Source organism: Puma concolor, chromosome D2 (assembly GCF_028749965.1).
Source record: "Puma concolor isolate L17-30 chromosome D2, mPumCon1.1.hap2, whole genome shotgun sequence".
NCBI classification, from domain to species: Eukaryota; Metazoa; Chordata; class Mammalia; order Carnivora; family Felidae; genus Puma; species Puma concolor.
The window spans coordinates 74,629,657-74,643,288 of NC_141677.1; the positions used below are offsets into that span (position 1 = coordinate 74,629,657).

Sequence of the window (13,632 nt, forward strand, 5' to 3'; positions counted from 1 at the left end):
GAAATACGCATGCCACCAGCGCCAGTCCTAAGTGCCAGTCAAAAGCTCTAAGACACTAATTATAACCACAACGGTATCAACAACAAACGTCAAGGAATTTAGAAAAGATGCAGTTAAATTAGTATTCTTAAGGCAGGCTTGACTTCTGCAGGTAAACTGTTCGGGTGATTACGGCTGAACAAGCGCCCGGGGCTATGTGCCACTCGGGCGCCCTGGGCGAAGGCAGGAGCCTGGGCGAGCCTGGCCGGCAAGCACTCTCATAGCTCGTGACCTTGCAGGAAAGCACCGAGGCCCTGGGGGTGGGGGTGGGGGTGGGGGTGTCTGGAGGCGCATGCAGTGGCTTATTTCCAGGGTTACTGACCAGGTCATTCAGCACTACATCTACGTGATTTAAGGATTACCGGCGGAAAACCCAGTCGTCCACTGATCCTTGAGCAGTTGTTCTCCAGTTTGAACTGACATTAACTAATGTGTAACTGTTGGAAGAGGCAGGGCAGGAAAGAAGAAGGACAAAGTGATACTCTGAGAATGAAGGGACATCCGCAACAGCGACGGCTTAGGACTTAACACGTTCTCGACGTTTTTCTCTCTAAACTAATTTTGTTTCTTTAGGATGCCGTGTTTTCCTCTAGTCCGTTTGGTTTAGCTTATTCTTTTCAAGACAGTTGTGACTTGAAAGTCTTAAATAGGACTTCGTTTCAAAGATTCCACTTAGAGCCCCCATTTTCAAGTGGTTCCACGCTTCAGTCCGTGTGAGCCCGACAACAGTCCCGTGGGTCGGAGAGGGCCGGGGCTCTGCCCGTTCCGGGGAGAGTTGGGCCTGGGAAGCAGGGGAGCGGGCCCGGCCCCACCTCCAGCAACAGGACGCTCCACACACCAGACACCAGCGCTCAACACTCGTGCCAGACTGTCTACACCCTATCCCTTACCTGGAGAACTGCTCCCAGAGCACGGCACAGACCGGCACTCCACGCTTCCATTTCACTGGACGGGAATCTACTCTCCCAGTGGGGTATTTTGCCCTCTTTCCATCCCCCTTTCTGTGGACAGCCCGGGGCACGACAACTCCCGCCTTGCCTGGCTACCTCGCCTGCCTGTGACCAAGTGGCAACTACTAAGGCCAGCAGAATTTGCACCCAACAGTCGTGCTCCTTGGGGACACTGAAGCAGGTGAACGGGGGCATCCGTGAGAGTCAGAAAGAGCCTTAAAGTTTGGTTTAAAAGAAGAAGAAGAAAGAGGACCAACCTGATGATGCTTTTTTACAGGAAGGAAACGAAAAAACATTTCTCAAGACAAACACCAAAAACTCTGTTCTTAGGTCTGTTTAAATGGGACACACCTACAAAGAGACAGAGGCACTGAACTAGATTCTAGGTGCTTCCATAGACCTTGGCGCTCACTGTGGTCTAGTTTGGAAGATGGCTGGTGATAGATACACACAAAATTTTTTCCTCAAACTGTCCTGGAACAGGTTTGTAAAATTAGTAAAAACAATCCGATGAACCTCACCGTTTTTCAGAAGTCGGCTTAGGTCTGTTCTGACATCATCATGTGAGGCCACCTGCCCACCCAGCCCTCCTCTACTTCACACTCAAACAGAAGCCTCAGGAAGGCAAGGATTTTTGTCTCCTTTGTTTACTGCTTTATCTCCAGTGCCTAACCAGTACCTGGCACAGAGCAGATACTCAATAAATACTTGTTGAATTACACAAAAGAACCAGGAATTAAAGAAAAGAAAGGGTGTAATAATTATTTGTTTGGCATAACCGTTCAGATCAAGCAGAGGAGGGCACCCTGCTTAAGTAATCTCTACAACCAGTGTGGAGCTCGAACTCACAACCCTGAGATCAACAGTCACTTGCTCTACTGACTGAGCCAGCCAGGTGCCCCCACTTTCTCTCTACAGGGATTTAGGTCAACGGTGGCTCAGAGTTCTCCTGAAATGTGTTTGTAGAAAAGTAAAGGCTTTTACGACACATCAGTCTCATCCTAAGATTTCACAGTCAGTCCTGATGCAGCTTTCATCAAACTTGGAACTTGTACACTTGCGAAAGGGAACATCACGGGAGGGGAAGAATTAGTCATTCTGTACCTTTGCCTTCGGTCTAGCTGTCTGATTCACTGGCCTAAGATGAACTCCCTTTTTAATTCTATCCATCATCTCTTCGACGGCTTGCCTCTTCAGATCCGTGACTTCTTCGGCTGTCAAAAAACACACATGTAAATCATCTTATGTTACAGGAAAACAGCTACTTGCTATTTTTGGTGACTTAGGAAACCTTCACGTTGTAATTAACCACAGTGTTTTTTCAGACCAAATCACAAAACATCGCATAACAATTTACAGAGGTTAGCAGCTACCAGGTAGCCACACTTTTTTTTTTAATTAAAAAAAAAATCCTATAATAAAAGATCTGTTTTTTAAAAATACAGTTCTAAAATCTAAGGTCTAATTTGTAGCCTGGAAGTCAATATTGGCTCATCTCTGTTAAATAAGTGAACAGAATTTGGTTCCATTTGTCAGCATAATGATAGACTTACATTTCTCCAGCTTTGTACCCCAAATAATCATTCATCTTTGCCTCCGTGATGTTTTTAGAACTTATAACATCCTATGTCAAAGGAATCAGCCCAAAGAAGGAATAACTATCAAAAAGCCCATTTGAAAATAAAAGATAAAAGAGATCTGTTAACTTGCCACAGTCAGAAGATGAATAGCAAATAGGTGAAATCTATTTTTAAATTGCCATCTTTTATTTAGGAATCACAACGGAAGGAAACATTCACACAACCCTTTTTCGAGTCTTTTAAAACTGTCAATGTTAAAAGAAAACACACACCCAGAAATGATTGCAATTAAGTAATTAAATTTGATTTAAAAAATTTCAACTGTCTATTGTCTAACCTTTGCACGATTTTGCTACAAAAACAATGAAGCTGCTGAAATATGCATCAATTAGATGAATATAGCTGAGGTGGGCTTAACGCTATTGATTAGAATAATGAAATCTGTCTCTTGCACAACAGCTTGACCAAAGAAGGCACTGAATCACGTTTGGAACATTTATCACCATTAATGCCATTCTAGATCTTGTGTTTACACCCGCCTCATTCACTGCAACCGATATATTTAAGTTTAAATACCTCATAAAGGCCTTCCACTTGGGCTCTCTGGAACACTCCACAGTGTGGGGCATATGGTAGGCACTCAGCAGGTATCTACCTGCTGAATGACTTATTCAAGTTTTGGCTTTACATGGCTATTAATATTTTTGCTATTTGAGCAGGAATAACCAAATCCCAAAGGACGACTTGTAAATGGAGGCCATCATAACAATGACCCCAAGCCAATGGACAGGAGTGTTGGGCTTTGCACTAATGAGGCCTACGTTATGGCTTCTTTTTCTGCCACGTGGCCTTCACGCTAACACAGAGTAGCTATTCCTCGTACGTCGTGCCTAGGGGAGCAACTAGATGAGTCCAGAAGGTTTTACCATCCTCACCTCAGCAGCACCTCAGTGACAGGATCACTGCTCTATTCATTAAACAACCTAGGTCTTCTGGTACAGTCCTGACTTCAGACAGGGTCCTGTCATCTCCACAGGCCACTGAAAATGCTGGGAATGAAAAGTTCTCAATACCCAAATAGCATTTTTCAGATCCAGATGGCAAGGAAGCACCCTTCACCAGGCAACATGGGAAACATGGCAACAAAGTCAATAAATGAAAGAAGGCAAGACTGTGGGTTGATCAACTGTATGCCTTTAAGTAGCATTTTCTCGGGCAACTTCTGCTGACGGCTCCCCAATCAACAAGGGGACAGATAAGAATATCACTCGGGATAGAGATTTACTCCTTCACTCATTCATTCACTCACTCACTCATTCGGTATCTGAATACCCATTATGCACCACGCGGTGCTTTGGCTGACCCTATTCAAAGTCAGGGGAGACACAAACCCAGCTCTGCCATTCGAGCACCTGGTATGGGTATGGAAGTTATTCCTTGGAATTTTTTTTTTAATCCTAAAAAAAAACATTTGATTTTCAGAAAGCCTGCCATTTGGAGTGAGCCTTAAGAAGAGCTGCATGGCAACAGGAACACTGCCGACAAACAGATTAGCACTCTGTAAGGAATGACTGAAACCCAATTAAATGCACCATACAAAAACTAATTAAGGCAGACAGATGGAGAATTATGGTCAACACCATTCAAATCTGCTGCAGCATCTAACATAACAGGAATTTAAAGTAGTTTCTTATTTTTGCTTGCCAGAATCATAGTGATAATTCAGAGAAGGACCACTATCTGTATTGTGTACAGATTATAAACCGGGCTTTAATTTCTTAGTCTTTTTCAAAGGTAAAGGCTTAATTGGTCTTAAGAAAAAGAAATCACTCTTATCAGATCCCCTACTCGGGCACAATACAAGGGCAACGCTAGGTTAGCTACACAAGCTTTCTCTCTCACCGACCCTGTTTTTGAACTAGCAAAAAGCAATCTATACGAACTTCTCAACTATTAAGCAGTTCTAATAAATCTGCAAGAATCACCTACAGAGAGCTCATGGCATGTTTTGTAATTCTTTCTGCGATCCCGCAGTTGGTAATTGTCTCACAAAAGCATGTAATCAGAAGGACAATAGAAATATGCAGGATGCTGGAGATTAAAGAAAAGGGACCAATGAAGACAACAGGTCTAATGTCACCGAACTGCCACAGGAAAATCAAATCAAATGTTCTTTGAGTTAGTGCTTCAAGGTCAGTCTTGGATCAGAAAGCTACATGTAATTAATTGAGGCTTAAAGTTTAAGACCCACTTGAAAAATAAGTTCGTTCCTCAAAGAAAAGACCCACAGACAAAACCATCACCTTGTTGCTCAATAAAACCTTTTGTTATTACCTACAAGAAAGGAAAATGATTTTTTTTAAATTCCACAGGATTACTTTTCTCTTTCACTAACATTTTCTAAAAGGCATTTAAAAACAATCTTATGCCACCACAATGGACAAAATTTCTAAACAACGCATCATGGTTGAATGAGTTTGAGTGTGACGTAAGATCATAACGTTAAGGATATTCCCTTAGCTACAGTGATTACAAGAGCCTCCCGAATGAGGACTAGTACCCCTCAAAGAGTAGCTGGAACCTTGTCCTTTTTTTTGTTTTTGTTTTTTTAAGCTAACATTTTGAGTACTTTCTATACGCTCGGTACTACTCTAAACAGTTTATTTACATGTTAGGAGACTCGTTAATTCTCACAAGCACCCTATGAAATAGGAACTACGATTTTCTCCATTCAGTAGGTTAGCAAACTGAGGTAAGACAATACCAACATATTAATGACCTACATATATGACAAAACAGCAAGCATACCTCTGAAATCTCAGAACTTGTTCAATAAATGCATTCTTATCAAAATTAGAGTTATTAACTTCAAAGTTTGTTATTTCTTATATTTGACCTAAAAACTACTTCTAGAATATTCCACAGACCTTCCCCTACAATCAAGCTTTTTTTTTTTTTTAACGTTTATTTATTTTTGAGACAGAGAGAGACAGAGCATGAATGGGGGAAGGTCAGAGAGAGGGAGACACAAAATCTGAAACAGGCTCCAGGCTCTGAGCTGTCAGCACAGAGCCTGATGCGGGGCTCGAACTCATGGACCGCAAGATCATGACCTGAGCCGAAGTCAGCCGCTTAACCGACTGAGCCACCCAGGCACCCCTACAATCAAGCTTTTTAAGAGCCATTGGTAATAATAGTTTCTTCATTCATCAGCTCTGAGAAGCATATCAAGTAGCTAGTGAAAGCCACCATAAGATGCTAACAAAAGATAATACTGTTAGTAAGACTGGTCTCTACTTATAAATGCAAACTCCAAGGTGTTACAGACGACCCCAATGTCTGATGCTCTGTACTTACTCATCATGCATTTAATCACTGTTGATTTATTCATTTAACAACTAGCTTTTAGTTTGAACTACTAACAAGTCACTATAAATAAATACCTTGCCAGACAGAGAGAAGCTCCAACCACATATGGCTGTGGTCCATATCACTTAAGGCAGTATAGTTTTAGGGTGGCTTCAGTTTAAAATCTCATGAGCGACTTCTGGATCAGGAACGTGATATCCCAGGTAATAATCCAATAGCTCAAGAATGAGGGAGAGACTACTGCCCCATTTCATGAATTGTAAATGAAGTATCACTTTCATTTCAAGGAAAACTGTATGGTTTCTGAGACTGGGGGTTAAGAAGCTCAGAACTTTTTTTTGTTTTGTTTTAACTTTAAGGGTGCTGTGGGGGTTGACAAGCTAATAATGTAATTTACTTAGACGGGGAAATCATTTTATGCTGACTGCCCTGCCAACCCTCTAAGACTTACCAACTGTCCCAAAACAAGATTGAAACACAGCTTTCATTTGTAATGGTGCTGCGAGGTTCCGGCTAGGAAAGATAGGGTCGGGTCTAAACCTGGATTCATCGAAGATGCATATAAGGGGCGCCTGGGTGGCGCAGTTGGTTAAGCGTCCGACTTCAGCCAGGTCACGATCTCGCGGTCTGTGAGTTCGAGCCCCGCGTCGGGCTCTGGGCTGATGGCTCAGAGCCTGGAGCCTGTTTCCGATTCTGTGTCTCCCTCTCTCTCTGCCCCTCCCCCGTTCATGCTCTGTCTCTCTCTGTCCCAAAATAAATAAATAAACGTTGAAGATGCATATAAGCTGTGGGAGACCTGCAGACAGGAGTAAGCCCTCAAAGAGCTTGCAATCTCTTCAGGAGGAGAGATGTAGAAATAACGCAAACACCACAGCGGAGGCTGGGGGATGGGACATTACAAAATCCGAAGCAAAAAGCTATAGCAACACAGAGCAATGAGCCAACACTCATAAATAAGGGTGGCTCAGTCGGTTAAGCGGCCACTTCAGCTGAGGTTACAATCTCACAGTTCAGGGATTTGAGCCCCACATAGGGCTGTGTGCTGACAGCTCAGAGCCTGGAGCCTGCTTCAGATTCTGTGTCTCCCTCTCTCTCTGCCCCTCCCCCACTCACGCTCTGTCTCTCTCTCTCTCAGAACTAAATAAACATTAAAAAAAAAATAAGTGGCAGTGGAGGAAGAGCCTGGAACCTGCACAGGAGAGGCAGAATTAGAACCCCTTGCCAGAGAAAGCTCTGAGTAGACTAAAGGCAGCAGGCAATGCTGGAATGAGGAAAGACAGAGCAAGCGCACAGGAGGCCTCGAGGTAATGGTCCAGTCATAAGGAGGAGCAGATGTAGACAAATGAGGCTGAGGTAACAGCAGAGAACCATCGATAAGCAGCCTACAGGGTCTGGACTCTATTCTGATGCAGTGAGACGCGTAGCACTGTCACAGAACGTGGGACAACGGATCTGAGAATGTCACCGTGCCAGTGGCAGGAAAGCGGCTGGCCTGGATCAATGAGCCTGGGGGATAGGAAAAGGGGGCCAAGGAGTCTGTACCAGCCTGGGCTCGAACCCGGCAAATCCACCACGCTTTGCAACTAACAGCTGCCGAGCAAACGTGCTGAGCTTCGTGTGGGTTCTACCGGTCTCCGCTGCTCTCCGTGTGGCTGCGCACCCCTGCCCGCAGCCCTGTGAGCCGATGACTCTACTCCTGGCCGCCCAGTGCCTCTGCTCGATGGGCAAGCTCTTCTTCCCCCACTCCCGTCTCTTCATGTGATCTTCCACTTCTCCCTCTCCAGTGAGCCAGAGTCCTGGGAATCGCACCTCTCAGAGTCGCTCCTGGATTTGCCACTTCTTTGTGTCTCTACTGCAACCACCCTCCCCTCATCTGAGCCAGCCGGCATCTGAATGACGGACAGCCTCTCCTCATCCCCTCATTCCTCTGCGGTCTGCTCTCTGTCCTCTTGCTGCCGACAGCGGGATGGCTTTAACAAGACCCATCTCATCATGTCACACCCCTACTTAAAACTCCTACTGCCCTTAGGATACATTTTGAAACCTTGACCACAGCCTCCACGATCTGGCTCACAGCTCCTCTCTCGCACCCCATGTTCCAGAAATACCAACCTTTGTTCAGTTTCCTGATAGGCCAAGCTCCCTCCCCTCTTTGGACCTTGAATCTGTTGCCCCTCTACGTGAACTTTTATTCTAAATACCCTCACCCTGACTTGCTAAATCCAAACTGCCCAGCATAGGCATCGCTTCCTGAAACCGGCAGCCCGCCTCCATCCTTTCTTAGAAACCTCTGCTCTTCCTCCAAGTGATCACCCTTGTTTACTTCCTGTCTCCCCCACTCAATGTAACTTCTGTGTCTTCTGTCTCCAGTACACAGCACGGCACCAGTAGACAGCAGGTGCCTGATCAAGGTTCAGCTCACTTGCTATCAACTCTAAAAACCCCTCCCCAAACCCCTCACCTGGAATCACTCCCTCTCTTTCCTTAACACATCAGCCTGTACACTGCCCCATCCTGTAAAGACACATCCCAGCAGAATGCACGTTACAGGGACGTGATCTAGACAATGAGCTGCTTAAAGGCAGCGGCATCTTGTTCCTTCTTATCAGCTGTTAAGTTCACATTTCTCCCCAAACTGCTCACGGTCAAAGAACTCAAAAAGGACGTATGTTACCGAAAAACTGGGCTAAAACCACTGAAAGCAAACCAAACGGGGTGAGAATTACTTGTTTCTGGTTGAGCTGCTTTTTCTTTCTTAGCACTACTGCCGCTGGGATGGGATCGCTTCCGGATCATGGACATGAGGGATCTTTGGGAGAAAGAAGAAGAATAACAGGAGGTTACTGGGTGCTTGATGATCCAAGAAATAAAATGTACTGATTCAAAATAATCAGTAAAAATCCAATTCTTCTCAAGGTACGTAAATGCCAGAATTTAGGAGTCTATTTACCACTTTTAGTAAGTTATTAAACTTTTCATCACTTTAGGGAAGAGAAAGATGTCTCATCCCTTTCTGCATGAAACCATCTAATTATTCAAAGCAAATTAATGACTCAAAGAAGGGGGCCACTATAATCACCACTATGACGCAAAGTAAAACAAATACAGAAAACAGTGTCAATATCCATACCCCAAGTTCAGAAACAGCCACCTATGTAATACATTTGAGGGAAAGGGAAGGCTGAAAGAAATAGGGGATGCTCTCAGTAAATATCTATTTGTGAAATATGGGCATAAAAACCTCTGAATCTGAATGACACAGACCAGATACTTAAGGGATAAAATACATTTAGACCACAGTCTCTCTGGCCCATGTTTTTTTTTTTTTTTTTTTTTTAATTTTTTTTTTTTCAACGTTTATTTATTTTTTGGGACAGAGAGAGACAGAGCATGAACGGGGGAGGGGCAGAGAGAGAGGGAGACACAGAATCGGAAACAGGCTCCAGGCTCCGAGCCATCAGCCCAGAGCCTGACGCGGGGCTCGAACTCACGGACCGCGAGATCGTGACCTGGCTGAAGTCGGACGCTTAACCGACTGCGCCACCCAGGCGCCCCTGGCCCATGTTTTTAACATCTGTACAAAATCCAAATCATGACAAATTTGACCACATTAAAATTTTAAGATCTCCATGTAATAAAAGACACCATAAAGAATAAAAAAGAAACTCTACAGATCAATGAGAAAAAGCAGGCAATCCTACAGAAGAAATCGACAGAAGCCTTGAAACTCCATAAATGAAGATGTCCTAACTTCCCAAACACATACAGAAAAAGTGCTTGACTCCATTAGTGACTAGGAAAACACAAATGAAACCCACACCGATTTAGTTACACCGTCATCAAATGGGCAAGAAACGCTAAGTCTGATAATATCAAGCGTCGGTAGGTTTGTGGAATAACAGGAATTCTCAAACTGAAGACAGTGTAGTAACTGACAATTCCACTTCGGAAAACTGGCATCATCCTGTGGAGCTGAAGATACACACGTTCTAGGAGCCAGCGCCTCCACTTCCGTGGATCTTACAGAAATGCAAGCCCTCGTACGCCAGGATGCACAGACGAGAACGTTCGTGCAGAATTTCCATAATTTCCTTGAACTGGTAATAACGCAAATGTCTATAAGCACCATAATGGATAAGCACACGGAGACATTCATAAAACGGATTATGTATCCATGAATATGGATGAAGTTCAGCTACACAAGATAACACGGATGAATCTTGCAAAATAACGTAGAGTAAAAAGAACGAGACTCAAATGCAGACAGAAAAATTCTAATCAGATAGTCAGGAAAAAAACCATATGTATATTTATAGGAGTTTAGGGATATATATGTAGGCAAGAAATTTTTTTTCTTTCAAAAAGGGATAAAAGGATAAGAGTCTAGGCCAGTATTTTTCTATTTCTTGATTTGGATGGTGAACACATGGGTGTTCGCTTTATATCACTTTTAAACTGTACATAAGTTGGTGCACACTTCCATATATGTTATCATTCCCCCTCAAAATAGTTTACCAAAAAAACCAAATGGACCGAGAATTCTTGAATTCCTTCAACTACATTATCGATGTCCTCTGTGTGATAAACTGGATTGGACACAATAGTCCTGAGGAGGCCAAGCTGGGAAGGCACAGTGTTGCCTCTAGGAAAAGGGATGCCTGGGCACACACAGCAATACTTGGCTGAGGACAGAACAACTCAGTGTTTCCTAATGACCGTAATTTTTCAGATGTTTCTATTTCTTACTTCTGCCTTTAGATTTATTATTAATCCTCAAACTGCCTTTTATGAAAACTCCCAAACACACTGAACAGTCTCTCGCGAAGCATAGTGAAAAGAAAGCACTACGTTCTGCTTTACCCTGTGAGGCTTTCAGAACTTACCTACCAACTGGAAAAAATCAGTCAGTGGACTTTTGACTTCATTTAGTTTGTCTTCTTTGGACTCACGGTGGCCCCAAATGGAATTAAATTATTTTCACAAGGAGTTAGAAATCCTTATTTACACAGAACTTTAAAACAAGCATATTTTATTCCAAAAGTTGGGAGAAATGAAATAATGCAAACTTTTTTTGCTCATTTTTCCCATTTTGTGACTGAGGGCAAGGGATATTCGATGTCTAAGGGTTAACATTCCACAGCAGAGGGGGGCTTGGAGAGGGTTGTCCCCAGGTGGGGGCCTCCCCTTACTCTCTCACAACACTCTGTAATGAACCCATTTCTGGTTCCGAAATTTTCAGTGTTGAATTATCGTACGTAAAGATTACAAAGCAGGAAGTTATTTGTACTGTTCGAAATCTGTGTGTATTTACATAAATGAAGTAAAGCACTTAAGTAGATGAGAGAAAGCATTAACTTTAACTATTCTGAATTGAAGTATAGTTGGGAGACTTATATGGTACCCAGAGAAGCATCATCCGTAATATTAAAAAAGAGCCCTCTGGGGGCGCCTGGGTGGCGCAGTCGGTTGAGCGTCCGACTTCAGCCAGGTCACCATCTCGCGGTCCGTGAGTTCGAGCCCCGTGTCAGGCTCTGGGCTGATGGCTCAGAGCCTGGAGCCTGTTTCCGATTCTGTGTCTCCCTCTCTCTCTGCCCCTCCCCCATTCATGCTCTGTCTCTCTCTGTCCCAAAAATAAATAAACGTTGAAAAAAAAAAAAACTTAAAAAAAAAAAAAAAAGAGCCCTCTGTCAAGACGGGGCTTAGGTTACAGATAAAGTAGGTCTTCCAGGCCAGATGAGAACACCAGGACAAGGCATTTGGGACCAATAATCCAAACCTCTGGCTAAAACTGCCCCATTTCACAGCCAGTTCAACTGAATGGATAAAAGCTTCAAGCAAGAGCTCCCAAACACTGAATGGTTCAGTAGAAGGCATTGACCTCTCATGCCCACTGTGATAGTTAATTTTGAGTCAGTCTGATTGGGTCATGAGGTATTCAGATATGGGGTCAAACATTATTCTGGGTGTTTCTGTGAGGGTTTTTGGATAAGACTAACATTTAGATTGGAAGCCTGAGTAAAGCAAACTACTGTCAGTAATGTGGGTGGGCATCAGTTGAAGGCCTCAATAGAACAAAAGGGTGACCACTGCCCAAGTAAGACAGAATTCCTTCTGCCCTCTGGCCTTGAAATTAGGATGTCTGCTTTTTCCTGCTTCCAGACTCAGACTGAAACACTGCCTCTTCCTAGGTCTGGAGGCTGACCGACCTTCAGACTGAAACCACAGCCTAGGCTCTCCTTGTTGGCTCTCTTTCCAACCCACCCCGGGACTTGTCATAGTCCATAATCATGTGAACCAATTCCTTGGAATAAATCTTTTATGTGAATGTATATGATGTATACACATACATGTACATAGGTATATACACACACCCCTACAGGTTCTGTTTCTCTGGAGAATGCCGACTAATACACCAATACACCCAACTCTTCCCCGTGAGCCATGCCTGCCCAGGACCTCTCCTGCGTTCACTACTGCCTATAAAACATGACCAACGTATGCCTTCTTCCTCACTTTCCTCTCTCCCACCTGTCCCCTGGGTCAAAGGAGCAGGCCCTAGTCTTTTTTTTTTCTGCTTTCATTTATATCCATGATCTATGTCGGGGTAAAACAAATGGCTGAGGAACAAAGTTAGAAAACCTTGATTTGTGGATTCAAAGTCCAATGAAACTCAATACACATGCAAATATATTTCTTTGACAAGAAAGTACTCCTTACCAAAAAAAAAACTTCTTTCTACTGAGAAATTACATCTTACACTACTTAAATTCATCTTATAATAAAAATCATTCATGTTATTCAATGAAAATTTTCTTTAAAGGGCCTTATAAAAAAGAGCTCACGCTTTAGACATACATAGTCTGAGTCCTACATTCATTTCTCAGTATAACTGTAAAGTGCTCTTTGGGAAAATACTCTATTTAGGTTACACTTTACTTTTAATTCCAAGGGCTTCAAGATTTGTTAGACTAAAAATTAAAGGCCAACGGCAAGACTATAATCACTTTCTTCACAATTCTCCCTCCTCGTAGACAGAAGTGACCTTTCTTATCGGCTCAAAATTCTACACCTTAGAGAAAGATCAAAGTGATGAATTTCCTATTTTAAATGTCAAATTCAGAATATCTCCAACAGATTTAGCTACCCAGGGCAGAAAAGAATTTAAAATACCTGAAATTCTTTCAATTGACTCTCGGACCGATCACATGTAAAAATTATTTTGCCCTGACTACTTCAATGGCTTAAAGTAGATTATGTCATCCCCCACTCAGTAAGGAAAACTAATGAGAATCTTTTTAAAAGGCAAAGTCCCGTTTTCATAGTCATGTGGGAGGAAAATGCTACACTTTCTATTCAGACGGAGCAGCAAAGGTGCAAAGCGTGAATAAATGGCCTCTCCGGGTGAAAGGATTAAACAAAACACATGAGTTAATGAAAGGTAAAAAAAAAACAAAAAACAAAAAAACAAAAAACAAAAAACACAAAACCGCTAGCAAAATTTTAAATTCCATTTGTTCCAGAATAAATTATACAGAAGCAGCTAGCATCATGACAAGAGGAGGTAAGCTGCCACCAGGGCAAACAGGTTGTCTGACGTAATGCGGGGTGTCAGAATGAAGCACCAGCCGTAAAGGAGGCGATGTTTGACTCTAGGGTCTATTGTGCTTAATTCAGGCACTCGGGACCATCAAGTC

The 13,632-nt window shown here is 43.1% G+C and overlaps 1 protein-coding gene and 1 long non-coding RNA gene across 3 annotated transcripts in view; both read right to left on the reverse strand.

Annotated features, from left to right (window-relative positions):
* Positions 1-13,632, reverse strand: part of SHTN1 (shootin 1) — a 102,137-nt gene that overhangs the window by 28,427 nt on the left and 60,078 nt on the right. For both annotated transcript variants that reach the window (XM_086680969.1, XM_086680968.1), the window contains 2 exons: positions 8,665-8,747; positions 2,094-2,203 (listed from right to left, as the gene is read on the reverse strand). In XM_086680969.1, the coding sequence (XP_086537095.1) occupies positions 2,094-2,203; positions 8,665-8,747 (193 nt within the window). The remainder of the gene's footprint in view (positions 1-2,093; positions 2,204-8,664; positions 8,748-13,632) is intronic.
* LOC147576181 (uncharacterized) lies at positions 10,951-11,812 on the reverse strand. The gene is made up of 2 exons (XR_015241869.1): positions 11,633-11,812; positions 10,951-11,387 (listed from the first exon to the last, which is right to left on the reverse strand). It is a non-coding gene; the product is annotated as an uncharacterized LOC147576181 (long non-coding RNA).